The sequence below is a fragment of the Geotrypetes seraphini genome, chromosome 1 (genome assembly GCF_902459505.1).
Source record: "Geotrypetes seraphini chromosome 1, aGeoSer1.1, whole genome shotgun sequence".
NCBI lineage: Eukaryota > Metazoa > Chordata > Amphibia > Gymnophiona > Dermophiidae > Geotrypetes > Geotrypetes seraphini.
The window spans coordinates 117,850,719-117,875,549 of record NC_047084.1 but is presented as its reverse complement, the minus strand read 5'-3'; the positions used below and the strand labels follow the sequence as shown (position 1 = coordinate 117,875,549).

Here is a 24,831-nt window from a genome sequence, read left to right as displayed (position 1 = left end):
TTCAGAATGGAACCTGTGTTCCTAGTTCAGCATATGTGAGTACTCATGTAATGTAATAACATTATGAACTGAGGTGCATGAAGGAAACACTTACAAACACAGTTAGAACATATAAACTCTATATGTATGGTGTCCGTGGTAGAATAGAAACGATGTCCCTAGTGGTTATAGTGTCATAGAAAGTGTTTTATAGTTGGAATTACTGTGAGAATGGCAGCTTTTTACATCCTTTCCATTGATATGAATGGGTGAAATCTGATGTTCTGTTTGTAGCTCCGCCCACATGTGCAGGTGGGCCGCGAGACCCTCAGAACATATCACCCCAGGTAGTTGGAATTACTTTGAGAATGGCAGCTTTTTACATTTTTTCCATTGACATGAATGGGTGAAATCTGAATTTATGTTTGTAGCTCCGCCCACATGTGCAGGTGGGCCGCGAGACCCCAGAACATATCACCCCAGGTAGTGAGGGATCTGCATACCAAGTTACGTTCAAATCGGTCAAGTCGTTTTTGAATTACTGTGAGAATGGCAGCTTTTTACATTTTTTCCATTGACATGAATGGGTGAAATCTGATTTTCTGTTTGTAGCTCCGCCCACGTGTGCAGGTGGGCCGCGAGACCCCCAGAACATATCATCCCAGGTAGTGAGGGATCTGCATACCAAGTTTCGTTCAAATCGGTCAAGCCGTTTTTGCGTGATCGCGGCACATACACACATACATACACACATACCTCCGATTTTATATATATAGATATTGGTGCTATCATTAATCCAGGAGTTCATGAATTGATTGGTTTGTTTGTTTTGTTCTGATATGATCTCATAGTGAGACCAGAATTCTACGGGATTTATTTTACCTCTGCTAGTATGGTATAGTTCTCAGAAGCAGGCTTATCACTTTGGGTATGCCTCTACCTCGACATGTTTGAAATTCCACCGGGTTGATAATTCTCTACCACATGGTCTCTGGTCTTGTACAGTTATTGCTGCCTTCTAGTTGGAGGTCCTCTGTTATTTACAGACCCTGGTGGGCTATGCCGTTCACCTCGAGGTTGAGGGGATTCTCTTTTTAGCTACGGGTTTTCTGGGTGGACTCTCTGCTGTTGATTCTTTACTTCTCTGCAAGGGCTATATCATAGGTAAGAAATGTATTTTAAATCATTGGCTCCAGGACTCCCCACCCACCATTTGGTATTGGTGCAACAAATTCCATCTTTTGATGGTATGGGAATCCTTGTCGGCTTGGTTTTCTCATCTTTGTAGTAAGCTCTACTTGTCTGTTTGGACATCTTATTTGGATACTTTACCCCCTTTGATTAAAAGCCAAGTACTCAACCGGCTGCGGAGGCCAGTGGTACCTGCACTGCCAGTGCGTTAAGGGTGGGGTGGGGATGGAGGGGTGGGTGGGGGTTTACTGTAGAGGGGGGATCTGGCCGAGTCTGGGTATAAGAATCCAACCCGGACTCTGCCTGTCTCCACATGTTCTGGTGGTTTGCTGGTCTGTGTACTGTGTTTTGTATTTTGAAAATGTTGTATCAGCTGTTTTGTTGGTTGTACTTTGTCATTTAATAAACTGCTTTGTAAAAAAAAAAAAAAAAAGTGTTTTGAGGCAGATAAATGTTTTAAAGTTGAATCAGGAAAATCCAAGATGGCTGCCATAGGAGCAATTTTGAAAATAAAACAGCCCGGGAAATGTACATTGATTAATTAAACATAGCAATTTTAGGATTTCTGGAGTGGGTGGACCTAGGGCTAACTCCCAAACCTGTTAAAATCAAGTTCTGGAGAACCCCCAAAATTGATCTCAAAGGCTCTCAGCCTGTTACTGTGCCATGCTGTGTGCTGGGAGCTGCAAGATGCAAGCTAAAACAGCTTACTGGGAGATCATCTGCCTCAAGAAGTCTTGGAACCTGGACTGCCGGTCTTTTGACTGCTTCTCGGGCCTTGGCTGGTGACCTTCACCTTACCCAGAAACACCACACACACGAAGGGGTGGAGGAACGCCGTCTGCCCCAGCTATACGATGGGAGGGAGGGTACTCGGGGAAGGCAGCCAAGAAAAAGATCTGGGGGTATTGGTAGATAACACAATGAAGCCGGCGGCACAATGTGCAGCGGCCTCAAAAAAAGCGAACAGAATGTTGGGCATTATCAAAAAAGGTATCACTACCAGAACAAAAGAAGTTATCCTGCCACTGTATCGAGCAATGGTGCGCCCACATCTGGAATACTGCGTCCAATACTGGTCGCCATACCTCAAGAAGGACATGGCAATACTCGAAAGGGTCCAGAGGAGGGCAACGAGGATGATAAAGGGTATGGAGAACCTTTCATATGCCGAACGGTTAGACAGGCTGGGGCTCTTTACCCTGGAGAAGCGGAGACTGAGAGGGGACATGATAGAAACTTATAAAATCATGAAAGGCATAGAGAAGGTGGAGAGGGACAGATTCTTTAGACTAGCAGGGACAACTAAAACAAGAGGTCATTCAGAAAAACTGAGAGGAGACAGATTCAAAACGAATGCAAGGAGGTTCTTCTTCACTCAGAGGGTGGTGGACACCTGGAACGCGCTTCCCGGAGAGGTAATAAGACAGAATACAATTCTGGGGTTCAAAAAGGGACTGGATGACTTCCTGGAAGCGAAGGGGATAACAGGGTACAGATAGAGGTTTACCGTACAGGACATTGAGCGAATAGGGTATGGATATTTTAGGTTAGGTAGGGAACACTTTCAGGTCATGGACCTGGGGGGGCCGCCGCGGGAGCGGACTGCCGGGCACGATGGACCCCTGGTCTGACCCGGCAGAGGCAACGCTTATGTTCTTATGCCCCAATCCTGCACTCACTTCCATGGATTCAGGCCAAACCTGGGGTAAACAACGCTCCTAAAGAAACGGTCCCTGAGCCCCGATCTGTGAATGCAGGTTGTCCAGGTGGGTTCACTGCAAAGCAGCCAACCTCCTGGGAAAAGAAATGCCAGTAACTAGGCAGGCCTGAGGTCTTGGCAACCTTAATTATGGGAGCAATATTGTCGGTAGGTGCACTCTTTCAGAAGATTGTATGCCGCATTATTATGAACAAATGAAGACAGCTGATCTTTCACGTTCTCTCAAGTCATTTCAGGTAGAAAATGACACCAATCAATTTAGGAAATATTACTGACATTCGCCATGTCCTTTCAGCCAAATGCACAAGGTGCAAAGTTTTATGAAACCTTTAATTCTGTGGACATTGCAGGTCCAAATCTCAAACTATGCAGGTTAGAGGATTTAAAAATCAGAAAAAAAAAGTGGCCTAAATTTCAAGGATTGCCCTGAGTTCTGGCTTTTACCTGAGGATGAACAAGTGACCCTTGCTCTTCGTCCTGAGTGGCACAGATTCTGTTGCAACAGCTGAGACCCGCAAAGAGAGAGATCCGCCTCTGTACCAGTACAGAAAACATTATCCAGCCAAGCTGGTCCTGAATCAGCAACTGGTCCTGAATCAGCAACTAGGCCTGAATCAGGAGCTGGTCTTGAATCAGCAAGTTGAAATGCGGCTTTCACGGCAGGTCCACACCCAATCTGCTTGCAGACCACGGTAGCATCGCGGATGTCCCAGCCGTGATCGCAGACTGTTCCCCAGGTGTTTTTGTGATAAACCTCCACTGTTCCATCACAAGAAGTTGTTCCACCCACCAGCCTCACCTTAGAAACCGAGGAGCCTGAAACAGAGACAGAACGCAAATGATTATCTTCTTACATTATTGGCATTATTCCTCCAATCCTAGGCTTCCTTTATTCTTGGTCACATCTATTGTATCAGGTGTATTTATGTATTTCTTTAGAATAATTGTGTACACACCCTTCAATTAAATAGCAGCAGATTGGTTTTATTCACAGATAATCCATCTATCAGCTGAAACAGACCATTGCTCCTCTGGAAGAGGGGGAAAAGATGTAAAAATAACTTTCAAAAAGAGTCTCCTACAGCCCAGAGTGTAGCTACGGAATTAAATATAGGATGTAAATGTTGGAAACTATTCTTTGTACTAACTCTGCCTGAATATTGCATATGCCGAAAAAAACAATCAAAAGATTCTTGGAGGAAAAGCTTAAAAACTGCTCAAGCACCATTAAGGTAGACTTGGGAAAAGCTCCTGCTTATTTCCGAGGGGAATCAGAACGGAGACTAGCTAAGTTTTGGGACTGGCCACTTTTAGAAACAGGACAGTGTCTTTCATTGACCAGCAGTCTGACTTAGTGTGGCAACTCATATGGAACCCTATCTTGCCCGGGATGCCGTTAGTAACTTTAAGAGGACCAGCTTGAGTTCGGAAGTTAAATGACACAGTAATCAACTCATTTCACATTCTTCGTTTTGCTCAACTTCGGCATATGCAATATTCAATCGTTTCCAACATTTACGGTCTCTGTTTAGTTCCGTAGGAACACTCTGGGCTGCAGGAGGTCAACGGTCCTGTTTCTAAAAGTGTCCAATCCAGGTCACAAATATGTGGCAGGATCCCCCCAAATGGATAGACTCCTTTCTGCGTCCCCATCCCCCGGAAACAAGCAGGAGCTTTCCCTAAGTCTAGCAGTTTATTGATTTTATAGTTCCATGGCATCTTTTTTCAGATCAGGCAACCAGAACTGCACACAGTACTCGATGTGCAAATGTACCATGGACAGACAGACTTACCCCCCTCCCTTCTTTTAACAGAACTGTCTAGTGTTTTTTACTGCTGGCCACGGCGGTAACAGCACTGATGCTCTATGCGCTAAAAAACGCTAGCATAGTCTTGTAAAAGAGGGAGAAGGGGTTAACAGTGAAACTGCTTTCCAGCTTAAGGCTGGCACCCACTCCATGAAAAGTGGATACTATAACATTACATTACATTACGGATTTCTATTCCGCCTGTGCCTTGCGGTTCTAGGCGGATTACAATGTAGAAAATATCTGGGACATTCCAGTAGAATTACATTTCAGGATAGGAGTAAGTTACAGGAACAGTGAAGAGTTATGATATTACAATTTCACAGAAGATATTACTTATTACAGAAGATAATACATATAGCAGAAGATAATGCATTTTACAGAGGTAATACATGTCAACTCGATCAGTTGAGTCGGGTGTAGTGTAGAAGAGTTACAGTATATTCTTGATCACAGACAAAGAGATAATATGGATGAGTGATTCCGAAGTCGTTGAATGGGAACTCATTGGGCGGTGGTTAGAGTGATGGGAGATATTTTTTGAACAGTAGTGTTTTTATTTCTTTGTGGAACTCTTTTATGTCTGTTGTTTTGGTCAGTAATTTAGAGATGTCAGAGTCTATTTTGGCTGCCTGTGTCCCCAGGAGGTTGTCATAGAGTTTCTTACGACAGGTACCGTTGAGTGGTGGATAGGTGAAGAGGTTCTGTGTTCTCCTTTTTCTTGGTGGGTGGTAGTAGTGAAAACAGTTATTTAGGTAACTGGGTGCCGTGCCATGGGTTACTTTGAAAATGAGACAGTAGAGTTTGAATTGTGTTCTTGCTTTTATTGGTAGCCAGTGGGATTCTAGGTATGCATTGGTAATGTGGTCGTATTTGCTGAGTGAATATATGAGTCTGAGGGCTGTGTTCTGGATGGTCTGTAGTTTTTTTATTGTGTTGGTTGGGCAGGGTAAGTAGAGGCTGTTGCAATAGTCGACAATACTTAGTACCATGGATTGGACAATGATCCTGAATTGGTCTTTTTTAAAGAATTTTCTGATTTTTCTTAAGTTTCGCATTATGAAGAATGCTTTTTGGGTGATTTTTTGGATTTGTGTTTGCATTGTGCAGCATCTGTCTAAGTGTATTCCTAGGATTTTGAGGGAGTTCTGTATAGGGTACTTGATTGAGTTTACTTCCAGTTCTGTTAGGGATGGTTTTTTGTCTTTCTCTAGTAATAAGAATTTGGTTTTGTCAGAGTTCAGCTTCAACTTGTGATCTATCATCCATTTATCCACTGTTTCCAATGTAGTTTTCAGGTGTTCTGTGGAGATTGGGTTATGTATGTCGAATGGAAGGAGGATGGTAATGTCGTCCGCGTAGCTGAGAGAAGTAATATTTTGGGCGTCTAGGACGGTGCCTAGGGAGGATATGAATAGGTTGAAAAGTGTGGGAGAGAGGGGAGAGCCTTGTGGTACTCCACATGGATTGGACCATGGTTCAGATAGAATGTCTTTAGATTTGACTCTGTATGTTCTATTTTTGAGGAAGCCTTTGAACCAGTTATGAACTTTACCTGAAATTCCTATTGCGTCTAGTATTTGGAGGAGTATGTCGTGGTCCACTAGATCGAATGCCGCTGATAAATCAAATTGGATGATTAGCAGTTTGTTTCCTTGGCTGAGGTGACTTCGAGCTATGTCTAGTAGAGATACCAGTAGAGTTTCGGTACTGTAGTTGGTTCTGAATCCGGATTGGGATGGGTGTAAGATATTGTGGGATTCAAGGTACATGGACAGTTGTTGTGCGACTAGTCCTTCTATTATTTTGACGTATGTTGGGATAGAAGCGATTGGTCTGTAGTTTGATGGGCTGTTTGTTAGACCTTTGGGATCTTTCAGTATTGGCGTGATTATAATTTCTCCGAGGTCTGGTGGGAACTGGCCTTCCCTGAGTGTGGTTTGCAGCCATAATGTGTAGCAAGCTTTGAAGTTGGTGGAAGCTGTTGCTAGTAGGTATGGTGGGCAGTTATTCAGATCACATGCTGATTTGCAATATTTTTTGTATAGCCTGTCCAATTCGGTCCATTGGGTTTTAGGGAAGTCGGTCCAGAACCTGTCTGCTGATATTGCTTCGGCTGTTGTGGGTTTTGTTAGAATCTTGTCTGTGTTGTATTGTGAGTTGTTGAATGTTGTTCTAATTGAGATGGTTTTATTTTTGAAGTGGTCTGCTAATTGAGAGGCTGTAGGTGTTAGGTTTTCCTGGGTGGCTAGACATGGTTTAGTGTCGGTGAGGTTTCTTACTAGGTTGAACAGTTTTTTTGTGTCTGGTTTGTCGGTGCCTATGAGGTTAGAGTAGTAGTCTTTGCGTTTTTCCTTCAATTTGATTTTGTATTGCTTGAGTTGGATTTTCCATTCTATTTTGGTAATAACTTGTTTCTGTTTTGACCATGCCCTTTCTAGTTGTCTACATTTCCTTTTTAGTTGTAGGAGTTCGGTGTCAAACCATTTATCTGATTGTCTATGTATTTTGTTTTTTTCTCTTAGTGGTGCTAGTTTGTTCAAGGTCGATTCGCTGAGAGACCGCCAGGTGTTTATGAATTCACTAGGGTTGGTGGAATCTATTTCTGAGTCCACTGCGCTCCAGAATGTGTTTGGTTCGATTTTCTGTCTAGTCTTATAGCTTGTTTTGAGGGGGGTGGGTTTGTTTTTGGTATGTTCCCAGTTGATGGTGAAGTTGTATTTATAGTGGTCCGAGCATAGGGTGGGTTGCCAGGCGCCATTGGTGATTTGGATGTTTTGTGTGTTGAAGTTTGGGGATGAGTATGCTGCGATATCGAGTTGATGACCTTTTTCATGTGTTGGTTCCGGGTTGAGGATCTGGTACGATAGGGTACTGAGGTATGATATAATATCTTCTACTTGTTTGGAGGAGTGGTCTTCTAGGTGGAGGTTTAAGTCACCAAGGATCAGATTGTTTGTAGAGGAAAGCGAGTTCTGGAGGATGAACTCTTCTAGTTCATGTTTAGTTATGTTCCATTTTCCTGGGGTGATGTAGCATAGAAGGCAGTTTAGATTTCCTGTTAGGGTGGTGTCAGAAAGTTGGCAGGCTAGAAGGTCTAGGTGGAGGGAGGAGTGCTTGGCTAGGACTTTGATGTTGAAGTTGTTTTTTGCTATGATTGCAATCCCTCCTCCTCGTCTGTTTGCTCGGCATACTAGTTCAATTTTGTATCCTTTGGGACAGATTTCTATAATGTGAGGGTCTTTGTCGGATGTGAGCCAGGTTTCAGTGAGGAAGAGGCATCCTAGGTCTTCTTTGATTAGCCAGTCTTTGATTAGTTCTGTTTTTGGACCTACCGATCGTATATTTAAGTATGAACATGCTATTTGTGTGATTTTTGTGAGTGGGTAGGGGGTAGGAGCTATATTTGATAGTATTTTTTGTGTTGTCTGGGGTCTTTGAAAGCTTATCTTGGCTTTTGTTGTATGTCTTTTTCCCCAGATTGTGGGTATGCTTGTTTGGTTGGATGGTGAACAGAGCATCAAGGTTCTAGGGGTTTGGGTTTTTCTGGTATGTAGGACCGATTTGTTTGGTACTGTAATGATTGGGATTGGCTGTGTGTGGTATCCGGTTGTTTTCCATTTGTCTGTGAAGAGGGATAGTAGTAAGATAGCAAGGATGAGTTTGGGTGTGCTTGTATCCATTCTGTGTGTGGCTGAAAGAAATTGTTGTGGAATTTGCTGGAACTTTGGAGGGCCTCGGTATGTAGGCTGGTCGGGTTCCTGTTTGTAGTTGAGTTAATTAGTAATTGTTTGTTTGGGTTTTGGTATTGGTGGTCTAGTGTGATTTCCTGGTGGTGTTAGGTGGTTATTCACACTCACCTCTACGTTAGGTAGTGTTGGCAATTTCTGTATTCGGCAGTCGGCGGTGCGCCGTTGACCCTGGGTCGAATTAAATATGGTGTCCTCCTGCGGGAACGGGGGGCGGAGCAGGGCTCCCACGCCGGCCCGTTCGAGCTGGCTTGTGTGGCGCTGGCGTCGGGTCTCTTGTTTTAAATATGGTGTCCTCCTGCGGGAACGGGGGGGTGGAGCAGAGCTCCCACGCCGGCCCGTTCGAGCTGGCTTGTGTGGCGCTGGCGTCGGGTCTCTTGTTTTAAATATGGTGTCCTCCTGCGGGAACGGGGGGGTGGAGCAGGGCTCCCACGCCGGCCCGTTCGAGCTGGCTTGTGTTATAATTTAGCTAAGCCGATACTTTCTTTTTTCCCTTCACTAGAGCTTTAATTTTCAGTGATGGTTGGAGATGGGAAAGACTGAGGGTGGGCAGGAGAAGATGGCAGTGATTGGTGTGCTAGGAAGAGTTCATCAGTCAATGGAAAGGGAATTTGACCTGGGAAAAGTTTTTGGCTGGGTCAGTGGGCCGGCCCAACAAGATAATGTAGCCTTCCCTTCTGGGAGGAGGAACTCAGTCTTACTTTTACCTGATTGTTGTTGCGAATAAGTTAAGTACAGTAAAACCTTGGATTACAAGTACTGTAACTTGGTTTGCAAGTGTTTTGCAAGACAAGCAAACATTTCATTATATTTTAACTTGATATACAAGCAATGACTTGCAATACGAGTACATACAGTATACACGCGTCACATCATCACAACTGAGCCGATGGTTCTTCTCTCTCTGACGCTGCAGAGGTGTAGTGACTGTTCTAAACGAGCGAGGTCTTGGGTTGTGGAACGAATCGTCTGAGTTTCCATGATTTCTTATGGGGAAATTCGCTTTGATAGTTGAGTGCTTTGGATTACAAATATGCTTCTGGAACAAATTATGCTCGCAAACCAAGGTTTTACTGTACCTCAGACTGAGTCAGATCTCAGAAGTAAAGGGCGATACAAAATAAATTACTTCATCCAATAAGGCAATGGCAAAAACGGATGAAAAGGAAACAAAGTAAAATAGGATTCTTGGTGTCAAGAGAATGAACGTCACTAATTCTTTGTGGTGTCTTTTGAGGAGGTGCTGAAAAGTTCTCAGCCCAACAAGAGGAGAATGAGGCAGATATGGTTCAATCAACGATCTCAAACAAGGTCAAAACAGAGAATTTTGTTTCTGCAAATTGGCACCGAACGAAATAAGAGAATCCTCTTCAGCTCCAGTGGCAAAATAACGCTCAGAATTTAAGAACGTGATTGGTTGGGCTGAGAACTTTTCGGCACCCCCTCGCATTCTTCCTTCAGTTCCCCTTTAAATGTCTGATAACTTGCTATTCCTTAAGATTCTGAATGGAATGTTGCTGCTCTTTGGGGTTCCAGAATCTTGCTATTCGTTAAGATTCTGAATGGAATGTTGCTGCTCTTTGGGGTTCCAGAATCTTGCTATTCGTTAAGATTCTGAATGGAATGTTGCTGCTCTTTGGGGTTCCGGAATCTTGCTATTCGTTAAGATTCTGAATGGAATGTTGCTACTCTTTGGGATTCCGGAATCTTGCTATTCGTTAAGATTCTGAATGGAATGTTGCTGCTCTTTGGAGTTCCGGAATCTTGCTATTCGTTAAGATTCTGAATGGAATGTTGCTGCTCTTTGGGATTCCGGAATCTTGCTATTCGTTAAGATTCTGAATGGAATGTTGCTGCTCTTTGGGGTTCCGGAATCTTGCTATTCGTTAGGATTTTGAATGGAATGTTGCTACTCTTTGGGATTCCGGAATCTTGCTATTCGTTAAGATTCTGAATGGAATGTTGCTGCTCTTTGGGGTTCCGGAATCTTGCTATTCGTTAGGATTTTGAATGGAATGTTGCTACTCTTTTGGATTCCGGAATCTTGCTATTCGTTAAGATTCTGAATGGAATGTTGCTGCTCTTTGGGGTTCCGGAATCTTGCTATTCGTTAGGATTTTGAATGGAATGTTGCTACTCTTTGGGATTCCGGAATCTTGCTATTCGTTAAGATTCTGAATGGAATGTTGCTGCTCTTTGGGGTTCCGGAATCTTGCTATTCATTAGGATTTTGAATGGAATGTTGCTATTCTTTTGGATTCCGGAATCTTGCTATTCGTTAAGATTCTGAATGGAATGTTGCTGCTCTTTGGAGTTCCGGAATCTTGCTATTCGTTAGGATTTTGAATGGAATGTTGCTACTCTTTGGGATTCCGGAATCTTGCTATTCGTTAAGATTCTGAATGGAATGTTGCTGCTCTTTGGGGTTCCGGAATCTTGCTATTCGTTAAGATTCTGAATGGAATGTTGCTGCTCTTTGGGGTTCCAGAATCTTGCTATTCGTTAAGATTCTGAATGGAATGTTGCTGCTCTTTGGGGTTCCGGAATCTTGCTATTCGTTAAGATTCTGAATGGAATGTTGCTACTCTTTGGGATTCCGGAATCTTGCTATTCGTTAAGATTCTGAATGGAATGTTGCTGCTCTTTGGAGTTCCGGAATCTTGCTATTCGTTAAGATTCTGAATGGAATGTTGCTGCTCTTTGGGGTTCCAGAATCTTGCTATTCGTTAAGATTCTGAATGGAATGTTGCTGCTCTTTGGGATTCCGGAATCTTGCTATTCGTTAAGATTCTGAATGGAATGTTGCTGCTCTTTGGGGTTCCGGAATCTTGCTATTCGTTAGGATTTTGAATGGAATGTTGCTACTCTTTGGGATTCCGGAATCTTGCTATTCGTTAAGATTCTGAATGGAATGTTGCTGCTCTTTGGGGTTCCGGAATCTTGCTATTCGTTAGGATTTTGAATGGAATGTTGCTACTCTTTTGGATTCCGGAATCTTGCTATTCGTTAAGATTCTGAATGGAATGTTGCTGCTCTTTGGGGTTCCGGAATCTTGCTATTCGTTAGGATTTTGAATGGAATGTTGCTACTCTTTGGGATTCCGGAATCTTGCTATTCGTTAAGATTCTGAATGGAATGTTGCTGCTCTTTGGGGTTCCGGAATCTTGCTATTCATTAGGATTTTGAATGGAATGTTGCTATTCTTTTGGATTCCGGAATCTTGCTATTCGTTAAGATTCTGAATGGAATGTTGCTGCTCTTTGGGGTTCCGGAATCTTGCTATTCGTTAGGATTTTGAATGGAATGTTGCTACTCTTTGGGATTCCGGAATCTTGCTATTCGTTAAGATTCTGAATGGAATGTTGCTGCTCTTTGGGGTTCTGGAATCTTGCTATTCGTTAGGATTTTGAATGGAATGTTGCTACTCTTTGGGATTCCGGAATCTTGCTATTCGTTAAGATTCTGAATGGAATGTTGCTGCTCTTTGGGGTTCCGTAATCTTGCTATTCGTTAGGATTTTGAATGGAATGTTGCTACTCTTTGGGATTCCGGAATCTTGCTATTCGTTAAGATTCTGAATGGAATGTTGCTGCTCTTTGGGGTTCCGGAATCTTGCTATTCATTAGGATTTTGAATGGAATGTTGCTATTCTTTTGGATTCCGGAATCTTGCTATTCGTTAAGATTCTGAATGGAATGTTGCTGCTCTTTGGGGTTCCGGAATCTTGCTATTCGTTAGGATTTTGAATGGAATGTTGCTACTCTTTGGGATTCCGGAATCTTGCTATTCGTTAAGATTCTGAATGGAATGTTGCTGCTCTTTGGGGTTCTGGAATCTTGCTATTCGTTAGGATTTTGAATGGAATGTTGCTACTCTTTGGGATTCCGGAATCTTGCTATTCGTTAAGATTCTGAATGGAATGTTGCTGCTCTTTGGGGTTCCGTAATCTTGATATTCGTTAGGATTTTGAATGGAATGTTGCTACTCTTTGGGATTCCGGAATCTTGCTATTCGTTAAGATTCTGAATGGAATGTTGCTGCTCTTTGGGGTTCCGGAATCTTGCTATTCGTTAGGATTTTGAATGGAATGTTGCTACTCTTTGGGATTCTGGAATCTTGCTATTCGTTAAGATTCTGAATGGAATGTTGCTGCTCTTTGGGGTTCCGGAATCTTGCTATTCGTTAGGATTTTGAATGGAATGTTGCTACTCTTTGGGATTCCGGAATCTTGCTATTCGTTAGGATTTTGAATGGAATGTTGCTACTCTTTGGGATTCCGGAATCTTGCTATTCGTTAAGATTCTGAATGGAATGTTGCTGCTCTTTGGGGTTCTGGAATCTTGCTATTCGTTAGGATTTTGAATGGAATGTTGCTACTCTTTGGGATTCCGGAATCTTGCTATTCGTTAAGATTCTGAATGGAATGTTGCTGCTCTTTGGGGTTCCAGAATCTTGCTATTCGTTAAGATTCTGAATGGAATGTTGCTGCTCTTTGGGGTTCCGGAATCTTGCTATTCGTTAAGATTCTGAATGGAATGTTGCTGCTCTTTGGGGTTCCGGAATCTTGCTATTCGTTAAGATTCTGAATGGAATGTTGCTGCTCTTTGGGATTCCGGAATCTTGCTATTCGTTAAGATTCTGAATGGAATGTTGCTGCTCTTTGGGGTTCCGGAATCTTGCTATTCGTTAGGATTTTGAATGGAATGTTGCTACTCTTTGGGATTCCGGAATCTTGCTATTCGTTAAGATTCTGAATGGAATGTTGCTGCTCTTTGGGGTTCCGGAATCTTGCTATTCGTTAGGATTTTGAATGGAATGTTGCTACTCTTTTGGATTCCGGAATCTTGCTATTCGTTAAGATTCTGAATGGAATGTTGCTGCTCTTTGGGGTTCCGGAATCTTGCTATTCGTTAGGATTTTGAATGGAATGTTGCTACTCTTTGGGATTCCGGAATCTTGCTATTCGTTAAGATTCTGAATGGAATGTTGCTGCTCTTTGGGGTTCCGGAATCTTGCTATTCGTTAGGATTTTGAATGGAATGTTGCTACTCTTTTGGATTCCGGAATCTTGCTATTCGTTAAGATTCTGAATGGAATGTTGCTGCTCTTTGGGGTTCCGGAATCTTGCTATTCGTTAGGATTTTGAATGGAATGTTGCTACTCTTTGGGATTCCGGAATCTTGCTATTCGTTAAGATTCTGAATGGAATGTTGCTGCTCTTTGGGGTTCCGGAATCTTGCTATTCATTAGGATTTTGAATGGAATGTTGCTATTCTTTTGGATTCCGGAATCTTGCTATTCGTTAAGATTCTGAATGGAATGTTGCTGCTCTTTGGGGTTCCGGAATCTTGCTATTCGTTAGGATTTTGAATGGAATGTTGCTACTCTTTGGGATTCCGGAATCTTGCTATTCGTTAGGATTTTGAATGGAATGTTGCTACTCTTTGGGATTCCGGAATCTTGCTATTCGTTAAGATTCTGAATGGAATGTTGCTGCTCTTTGGGGTTCTGGAATCTTGCTATTCGTTAGGATTTTGAATGGAATGTTGCTACTCTTTGGGATTCCGGAATCTTGCTATTCGTTAAGATTCTGAATGGAATGTTGCTGCTCTTTCGGGTTCCGTAATCTTGATATTCGTTAAGATTCTGAATGGAATGTTGCTGCTCTTTGGGATTCCGGAATCTTGCTATTCGTTAAGATTCTGAATGGAATGTTGCTGCTCTTTGGGGTTCCGGAATCTTGCTATTCGTTAGGATTTTGAATGGAATGTTGCTACTCTTCGGGATTCCGGAATCTTGCTATTCGTTAAGATTCTGAATGGAATGTTGCTGCTCTTTGGGGTTCCGGAATCTTGCTATTCATTAGGATTTTGAATGGAATGTTGCTACTCTTTGGGATTCCGGAATCTTGCTATTCGTTAAGATTCTGAATGGAATGTTGCTGCTCTTTGGGGTTCCGGAATCTTGCTATTCGTTAAGATTCTGAATGGAATGTTGCTGCTCTTTGGGGTTCCAGAATCTTGCTATTCGTTAAGATTCTGAATGGAATGTTGCTGCTCTTTGGGATTCCGGAATCTAGCTATTCGTTAAGATTCTGAATGGAATGTTGCTGCTCTTTGGGGTTCCGGAATCTTGCTATTCGTTAGGATTTTGAATGGAATGTTGCTACTCTTTGGGATTCCGGAATCTTGCTATTCGTTAGGATTTTGAATGGAATGTTGCTACTCTTTGGGATTCCGGAATCTTGCTATTCGTTAAGATTCTGAATGGAATGTTGCTGCTCTTTGGGGTTCCGGAATCTTGCTATTCGTTAGGATTTTGAATGGAATGTTGCTGCTCTTTGGGATTCCGGAATCTTGCTATTCGTTAAGATTCTGAATGGAATGTTGCTGCTCTTTGGGGTTCCGGAATCTTGCTATTCGTTAGGATTTTGAATGGAATGTTGCTACTCTTTGGGATTCCGGAATCTTGCTATTCGTTAGGATTTTGAATGGAATGTTGCTACTCTTTGGGATTCCGGAATCTTGCTATTCGTTAAGATTCTGAATGGAATGTTGCTGCTCTTTGGGGTTCTGGAATCTTGCTATTCGTTAGGATTTTGAATGGAATGTTGCTACTCTTTGGGATTCCGGAATCTTGCTATTCGTTAAGATTCTGAATGGAATGTTGCTGCTCTTTCGGGTTCCGTAATCTTGATATTCGTTAAGATTCTGAATGGAATGTTGCTGCTCTTTGGGATTCCGGAATCTTGCTATTCGTTAAGATTCTGAATGGAATGTTGCTGCTCTTTGGGGTTCCGGAATCTTGCTATTCGTTAGGATTTTGAATGGAATGTTGCTACTCTTTGGGATTCCGGAATCTTGCTATTCGTTAAGATTCTGAATGGAATGTTGCTGCTCTTTGGGGTTCCGGAATCTTGCTATTCGTTAAGATTCTGAATGGAATGTTGCTGCTCTTTGGGGTTCCAGAATCTTGCTATTCGTTAAGATTCTGAATGGAATGTTGCTGCTCTTTGGGATTCCGGAATCTTGCTATTCGTTAAGATTCTGAATGGAATGTTGCTGCTCTTTGGGGTTCCGGAATCTTGCTATTCGTTAGGATTTTGAATGGAATGTTGCTACTCTTTGGGATTCCGGAATCTTGCTATTCGTTAGGATTTTGAATGGAATGTTGCTACTCTTTGGGATTCCGGAATCTTGCTATTCGTTAAGATTCTGAATGGAATGTTGCTGCTCTTTGGGGTTCTGGAATCTTGCTATTCGTTAGGATTTTGAATGGAATGTTGCTACTCTTTGGGATTCCGGAATCTTGCTATTCGTTAAGATTCTGAATGGAATGTTGCTGCTCTTTCGGGTTCCGTAATCTTGATATTCGTTAAGATTCTGAATGGAATGTTGCTGCTCTTTGGGATTCCGGAATCTTGCTATTCGTTAAGATTCTGAATGGAATGTTGCTGCTCTTTGGGGTTCCGGAATCTTGCTATTCGTTAGGATTTTGAATGGAATGTTGCTACTCTTTGGGATTCCGGAATCTTGCTATTCGTTAAGATTCTGAATGGAATGTTGCTGCTCTTTGGGGTTCCGGAATCTTGCTATTCGTTAAGATTCTGAATGGAATGTTGCTGCTCTTTGGGGTTCCGGAATCTTGCTATTCGTTAAGATTCTGAATGGAATGTTGCTGCTCTTTGGGATTCCGGAATCTTGCTATTCGTTAAGATTCTGAATGGAATGTTGCTGCTCTTTGGGGTTCCGGAATCTTGCTATTCGTTAGGATTTTGAATGGAATGTTGCTACTCTTTGGGATTCCGGAATCTTGCTATTCGTTAAGATTCTGAATGGAATGTTGCTGCTCTTTGGGGTTCCGGAATCTTGCTATTCGTTAGGATTTTGAATGGAATGTTGCTACTCTTTGGGATTCCGGAATCTTGCTATTCGTTAAGATTCTGAATGGAATGTTGCTGCTCTTTGGGGTTCTGGTATCTTGCTATTCGTTAGGATTTTGAATGGAATGTTGCTACTCTTTGGGATTCCGGAATCTTGCTATTCGTTAAGATTCTGAATGGAATGTTGCTGCTCTTTGGGGTTCCGTAATCTTGATATTCGTTAGGATTTTGAATGGAATGTTGCTACTCTTTGGGATTCCGGAATCTTGCTATTCGTTAAGATTCTGAATGGAATGTTGCTGCTCTTTGGGGTTCCGGAATCTTGCTATTCATTAGGATTTTGAATGGAATGTTGCTACTCTTTGGGATTCCGGAATCTTGCTATTCGTTAAGATTCTGAATGGAATGTTGCTGCTCTTTGGGGTTCCGGAATCTTGCTATTCGTTAGGATTTTGAATGGAATGTTGCTACTCTTTGGGATTCCGGAATCTTGCTATTCGTTAGGATTTTGAATGGAATGTTGCTACTCTTTGGGATTCCGGAATCTTGCTATTCGTTAAGATTCTGAATGGAATGTTGCTGCTCTTTGGGGTTCTGGAATCTTGCTATTCGTTAGGATTTTGAATGGAATGTTGCTACTCTTTGGGATTCCGGAATCTTGCTATTCGTTAAGATTCTGAATGGAATGTTGCTGCTCTTTCGGGTTCCGTAATCTTGATATTCGTTAAGATTCTGAATGGAATGTTGCTGCTCTTTGGGATTCCGGAATCTTGCTATTCGTTAAGATTCTGAATGGAATGTTGCTACTCTTTGGGTTTTGGCCAGGTACTAGGGACCTGGATTGGCCACCGTGAGAATGTTTAGATGTTTTTGTGCTCAGTTCATCTTTCTTTAAGGGCCATTTTCAAACAAAATACATCTAAGGGAAAAACACAGAAATACAAGCCATTTGGCTGGTTAGGGGCCAGCAGTTTTACAAGACTGGCCAGACAGACATCCCAGCAGAGCCATGGGGGCAGCCCGAGGAGCACTGCAGTGGACTTCCACGGGTCATGTCACATCGTAACACCCTTCTACTGTATGCTGAGCCCTCCAGGAAGAGCAAAAAATGAACCGTACCCGACTATACAACAATACAAATGCTCTAGATATTTTGAGCCTGATAATGAAACCGTGTGAGCAGCAATCCCAGATATTCAATGGCCGGCTCAACAGCATTGAATTATGCAGATCAATGTTCGGCACCTCACACTTAGCCTAAAAAGCAGGTCCATCTGGCTGTGTGCCGTAGCTGGCCAGCCAAGAAAATCAGCAGAAACCAGCTATGCTGAGCGACATAGCCGGCAAGCTGGATATTCAGCGGGAGATAGCTGGTTATATGCCATTGGGTATCAGTGGATAGCCAATCCAATGGGACATTGCTGGCCACTTGAGTCCCACTGGGGACACTCACACTCTCCATCACAAGTTAGAGTGGAATATGGGCCTGGTTCCCCTTCTCTACAGTCCACTGCACCAACCACTGGTGAAGTAAGGGGGGGACAGAGGGCTGGCAGACCACCCCAGGTGCTGTCTTGGTAGGGGCACCGACACCTCTTTGCCCCCCATGCCATGCTCGCATCCTCCCTTCCTCCCAAACCTCTTTAAATCCTCGTCAGTATGAGCACCACCTGGTTCACCCCTGAAATCACTTCCTGGTTGCGGGGCCAGGAAGTGACGTCAGAGGGAATGCCAAGTGCCAGTTTTAGAATTTCCCCCTTAGTCATTATTGATTTATTCAAATTTAGATTTACTTAACATTTCCAATTCTTAATCAGAACCCAAACCTTTGTGACGTAAAATGCATAAAATTGTATTGCAAAACGCATAACAGAGATAGTGTCATAACCAGAAAGGATGAGTGAGGGAAAGGGGGCTGTAGTTGATAGTGAGGGGGAGGAGAGTGAAAACGCTGAAATGGGATTAGTGTGGATGGAAGAGAATGAAAAGATTACAGGGGGAAGGGAAGATGAGGCAGCTGAGGGGGTGAGAGGAAGAGAGGAATATAGATAGGGTTACCAGACATCCAGATTTTCCCAGATAGGTCCTCTTTTTAGAAGACATGTCTGGGTTTTGAAAAGCTTCCATGTCGGTGAGGACACAATCATACACAAATACTTTCAACAATCGTGGAGTTTTGTCAATAATGAAAAATACACAAGTTTTCTTTCAGAACAAAGGCAAAAAGGGCTGAAATGAATTGTAACATTGCAAAAGGGAGGGGAAAGACCCAGAAATAAGACCTAATAAAGACTCAGCAGATTACAGGAACACCCAGGTGATGTTTTAAGAAAAGTGAGCAAATGACATTGGACTACGGAGCAGGGGAGGCATTAGGAACCTTAACTAATGCTTCATCCCAGGTAGGAACGATGTGGTCGAAGAACTTACCCGAACATATGACTCCGAGCCTGTCCTCAGGGTCTTTGCAATAAGTCCTTCTCCAGTGATGTTTGCAGTGGGACAACCGTGACTCAGAACCTTCACAGAGTAGAGCTTTCTCCCACCCTGATCCTGAAGTGTTCCAGAGTTGGGACCCTCTTACCACGCTGACAACGGAACCGCAGCCCAGCTCTCTGCACACCACGGCAGCAATCTGGGTCCCCTGATCTTTAGAACAAATCATATTCCAGTCCTCTCCTACCGAAATCTCCACTTTTCCTGCACAGGAACTCTCTCCGCCCACAAGCCTGGTTTTAAAAGGGAGATCTGAAAGACATCGGAATGGCAAAGGGGAGAAGCAAATGTTAAACAACCACTCTCACCAGTCCTCAGAGGCATAGCCAGACATGATATTGTGGGGTGGGCCTGAACCCAAACTGGGTGGACACAGAAAAATGATGGCAGTAAAGGTCCCATGGCCCATCCAGTCTGCCCATCTGCAGTAACCATTATCTCTTCCTCTCTCTCAGAGATCCCACGTTCCTATCCCAGGCCCTCTTGAATTTAAACACAGTCTGTCTCTACCACCTCTTCTGGGAGACCGTTCCATGAATCTACCACTCTTTCTGTAAAAAAAAGTATTTCCTTAGATTACTCCGGAGCCTCTCACCTCTTAGCATCATCCTATGCCCTCTCATTGCAGAGTTTCCTTTCAAATGAAAGCAGCTTGATTCATGCACATTTATATTACGTAGGTATTTAAACGTCTCTATCATATCTCCCCTCTCCCGCCTTTCCTCCAAAGTATACAGATTGAGATCTTTTAGTCTGTCCCCAAACGCCTTATCACGAAGACCACACACCATTTTAGTAGCCTTCCTCTGGACCGACTCCATCCTTTTTATATCTTTTTGAAGGTGTGGCCTCCAGAATTGTACACAGTATTCTAAATGAGGTCTCACCAGAGTCAGGGGCATCAATACCTCCTTTTTCCTACTGGAAATACCTCTCCCTGTGCAACCTACCATCCTTCTAGCTTTCGCCGTCACCTTTTTAACCTCTTTGGCCACCTTAAGACAATTACATGCTTTCTCCTTCCACCCTTATTACAGCACCAGCTGCCCTGAACAAATAAATATACGAGCTGGAAGAGATCCTCCAGCACCAGAGCAGCTCATTCTCCTCCTAGCTGTTCACAGGCTGCTGCAGCACCAGCCTCTCCCCCCTGAAAATGATCAGCTTTGTAGAAACCGAGCATGTGGGGTGGAGGGCAGACTTTAAGAATAAATGGGATACCCATGTGGGATCCCTACGAGGGTCATTAGGGCATAGACAGGGGGTGGGTAAGCAGAGTGGGCAGACTTGATGGGCTGTAGCCCTTTTCTGCCGTCATCTTCTATGTTTCTATGGTCACAATATATGCACAGTGGCGTTGGCTGCAGCAATTAGGAAAATGAGCTGTTCTGGCCACCAGGGGTTGCAGTTGGCGGGGCTTGGGGATTTTAGATGGACCTGAGCCCAAACTGGGTACCCATGGCTACGCCACTGCCTGTCCTTCCTCTGGACCCCTTATATATGCTATGTGGTTTTTCCCAGAAAGGGTGTGAACCCTTCTCCTTTGAGCCCCAGTGGATTGTAAGCATGCGCCAGATCAGCGTTTCCCCAGTCGGGCCTGGAGTACCCTCTTGCCAGTCAGAATACCCACAATGAATATGCATGAAAGCAGTGTATGCCTGTTCATTGTGGGTATCCTGAAAGCCTGACTGGTAAGAGGGTACTCCAGAAACACTGATCTACATTTAACCAGCTATGTTTGTAGTGGTTTAAAAAAAAAATCCCGGAAACTGAATGCCAGTCGCCAGATATGACCTGGCATTGAATTTCCAGGTTTGTCACCGTCTGCAGGAGATAGGCTGTTTCCTGTGGGTCCTTTGAATATAAGGAGAAATTAGGTCTTATCTGCTCATTTTCTTTCTTTTAATTCCTCCAGGCTGGCACAGACGAATGGGTTGAAGCTCCTCTGCCACATTGACTTTGGCTGTGCAGTCCCGTCGACAATCAGCCAAGTAAGAACCGTGAACTACGAACATAAGAAAACTCGATACACCTATGTATCCAGAGACTGTTGGTTACCGACTAGAACTGAGCCCATAATAGTGTCCCCAAAAGAAGAAAAAAGTGGCACCGACCTAATTTCTCCTTCTTTAGCATCCCTGCAGACCGGCACAGACAGATGGGAAGCACCAAAGCAGTTCCCATCATGAGTGGGACCCCCGAAGGGCTGCCAATCACCTGAACATCAGCCTGGTAGGGACACACGTCACATATACTGTATTACTTTAATGTCAAGTATCCACATTCGTTCAGAAATTACAACGAAATATTAAAATGGTAGTTTCCACACTTTAAAAAAGATCACAGTTTCACCCCAATAAAGCAAGTCTTGCTCACAAGTATTCTTTACAATAAATGTTAGTACATGCATACAGGTTGGGCAGACTGGATGGACCATCGGGTCTTTATCTGCTGTCATCTACTATGTTATTATGTTAACTCCAGATTTCACTCAGAATTCACCTTTTTCAAATCTAAAATCCACCCACACATGCTCCTTAAACCTAGGGTTACCATATTCTGGGCGGGAAAACCCTGGACATACGGCCCTGCCCAGTTCTGCCTCTGGCAAAGCCCAGTTCCACCTCCAATCCCAGCTCGTTCTGACCCCAGCCCCGTCTACACAAAGCCTCCTTTTTCCCCCCAACAAGCTCCGGCTGTGTCCAGAGGGCCTGGAGCACGTGCGGATGTGTGTGTGATGGTTAGAGACCCTCCAGATGTGGCCGGAGCTCATCGGGGCTTTCCAAAACTCAGACAAACTGCCAGGTTTTGGAAAATCCGTCAAGGGACCTGGACTGTCCTCTTCAAAGAGAACATGTCTGGGTTTTCTCAGAAGTCTGGTAACCCTACTTAAGCCCAGCTAGTTACTAACATGTTTTGCTTTTTCCAGACTTGTATCCAAGCTTATCAAATTAAAGTCATAAACAATGCTTCCTCTAAGGACTAGATGGATGTGTACAAATATGTTCTTTTTTTTTTTTCCAATTCTTTATTCATTTTCATATCTCATAACAAGTATACAATAATCATTCAATATTCATACAATTCACTTGTATACTTCATATAATATTACATCTTATATTATCCCCCCTCCCCCTTCCCTTCCACACATATCAACATTTTATTTGAATCTCACACATTATACCCTCCAAATCCCATATCATATTATTCTTCTATAAAAAAAAGTGTCTAATCATTCGAATATTCAATCAATGGCCCCCAAATTTTTTTAAACTTGTTATAATTTCCTTTTTGCATAGCAAGAATTCGTTCCATTTTATAAATATAACATATAGAATTCCACCAAAAAGTATAGTTAAGTCTTGTATAATCTTTCCAATTTCTAGTTATATTCTGAATGGCAACTCCTGTCATAATCATTAGTAATTTATTATTATTTGCTGAAATTTGACTCTTTGCTCTCATCATTGTTCCAAACAAAATTGTATCATATGACAGAGCAACTGGATTTTCTAGAAAAGAATTAATTTGAGACCAAATTGACTTCCAGAAGGCGTTAATACAAGGACAATAAAAAATTAGATGATCCAAAGTCCCTGCTTCTAGATTACAGTGCCAACATTTATTAGATCTAGAGCTATCAAACTTTTGTAAACGTACTGGGGTCAAAAGAGCTCTATGCAACAAAAAGAACCAAGTCTGTCTCATAGATGCCGACACTGTACATCTAATTCTCCAAGACCAAATTCGTGGCCATTGAGAAGCAAAAATTTGATGCTTAATCTCAATGCTCCAGTCTGGTATTATTGGAAGAATGTCTTCTTGCAACGAATCCTGTTTGGTGAGTATCAATAATAAAAGGGAGAGCTTTAGCCAATCTTAATGCCAAAACTTTGGCTAAAAGTTTACCATCTACATTAATTAATGAAATAGGCCTGTAGTTTGATACCAAAGTATGATCTTTGTTTGGTTTTGGTAAGACAATAATTAATGAATCTGCCATAGTACCTGATATACAACTTTTATTCAGTTGGTATTGATATAATTTTAACAAATAGGGTAACAAAGTATTTTGAAATGATTTATAGAACTCTACCACCTGGAGCGGATCCAACTCTAAGAGACTTCAATGCTGTTTCTAACTCTTTTAAAGATATAGGTTCTTCTAAACTTCCTTTTATATGTTCAGGAATTTGAGGCCCCTTAAGTGAACTTAAAAATTCCAATCCATCCTTTTCTCTATCTCTGTAAGATTCAAAAGAATACAAATCTTTATAAAAACTAAAAAATTGTTTTAGAATCTGATCAATTTTATTATGTGATTTTCCATTTTTATCTTTTATTACAACAATTTTTGTTCTTCTTTTCCTTGCTTTAAGATAATTTGCTAGCATCCTACCCGCCTTATTTGAATTTCCATAGTATTGAGTTTGTTGAGAAAATAAATCATTCCTTACAAATTTAGAGGATAACTCATTATATTTAACTTTTGCTTTTAATAATAATTGTAAAGTATTCCACTCCCATCTATTAATTAAATTACTTTCCAATACTTTAATTTCCTTTTCCAAATCAACAAATTGTTTCGTAAACTTTTTCCTAACGTATGCTGAATATGAAATAATATTACCTCTCATGGTTGCTTTAAACGCATCCCATAATACTTCCATATTTATATCATTAGTATCATTAATTTGGAAGAAATCAATCATTTTTATTTTAAAATCTTCAGTAAAATTTGAATCTACTACCAAAGAATTATCAAATCTCCAAACCGGCTTAGAATAATCCTTTTCACCATCCTTTAACTCAATCCATACAGCACCATGATCAGATAAGAGAATAGGATCTATAATAGCTTTTATTACATTTTTCGTTAAATTATTTGAAACAAAAATATAATCAATTCTTGAAAAAGAATTATGGACCTGTGAACAAAAAGAGAATTCCCGATCATTAAAATGAAGAATACGCCATATATCTATTAAATCACAAGATTTTACCAAATTATCTAGCCCTAATGATTTCATAACTCTACTTGGATTTTTATCCATAATTGAATCCATTACAGCATTGAAATCTCCAGCCACCACTAAATTAGAAGCAGCCAGTGGCATTAAAATTTGTAGTAGGTTCTTAAAAAACTCCATCTGATTCGTATTAGGAGCGTAGATGTTAAATAAGATGTTATTTTCCATGCTCATTTCAATATGCACCCACCTTCCTAATGGATCCATTTCTACCATCTTAAAATCAGCTGTACATTTTTTATTAATTAAAATGGCCACTCCAGCCTTTTTCCCATTTGCTGGAGCAAAAAATACTTTTGAAATCCATCCCCCTTCCAGCTTTTTAGATTCTATTGTGGACAGATGGGTCTCTTGGATGAAATATACATCCGCCTGTTGCTTTTTAAGGAAATTTAACATTTTTTTCCTTTTAATTTGGTGATTCAGGCCATTGACATTTAAAGAGTAGAATTTAGTCTCCATCTTTCAACTCAATAAAATTCCAGCATTGACACTCCAGTTTATATAAATGAAATTGATTAGACACCATCCTTCCCATAACATCCATAAAATATAAGAATATGATATAATATCCCCTACTACACAGATATTCTTTCCCTTTACTCTTAAATATCCCCCCTCCCCATATCCCTCCCACCCCTCCCTTCATTATGGATAAACTTGAACCACGCATAGGATATGCAACCACTTCCAACCCCCAGGCATTTATACATTGTCTCCCACATATAAATGTACTTTTTCCCATCTTATATTTTACTACCATGACATATTATAAATATTAACATAACCATTTATTTCATTATTTTTCCATACTTTTATATAACCCAATTTCCAAAATGGTCAAATACCACCTTTACCTTTTTATCAATTCTCTTTTAAATCTTTTAAGTTCCCCCATATTCAATATTAATAAATGAACATTTCAAAACTTTACATATTTTATAAATCCTCCTTAAGTTCATCTTATATTCCT

General features: G+C 41.8%; 1 protein-coding gene across 2 annotated transcripts in view; it reads right to left on the bottom strand.

The window, feature by feature from the left end:
* The window catches only part of LOC117356829 (scavenger receptor cysteine-rich type 1 protein M130-like), an 88,204-nt gene that overhangs the window by 35,722 nt on the left and 27,651 nt on the right, over nucleotides 1–24,831 (bottom strand). Inside the window, exons 5-6 of one of the 2 annotated variants that reach the window (XM_033936574.1) lie at nucleotides 18,763–19,080; nucleotides 3,338–3,709 (exon numbers count right to left, since the gene is read on the bottom strand). In XM_033936574.1, the coding sequence (XP_033792465.1) occupies nucleotides 3,338–3,709; nucleotides 18,763–19,080 (690 nt within the window). The remainder of the gene's footprint in view (nucleotides 1–3,337; nucleotides 3,710–18,762; nucleotides 19,081–24,831) is intronic. The other variant, XM_033936582.1, reaches the window with a different exon arrangement.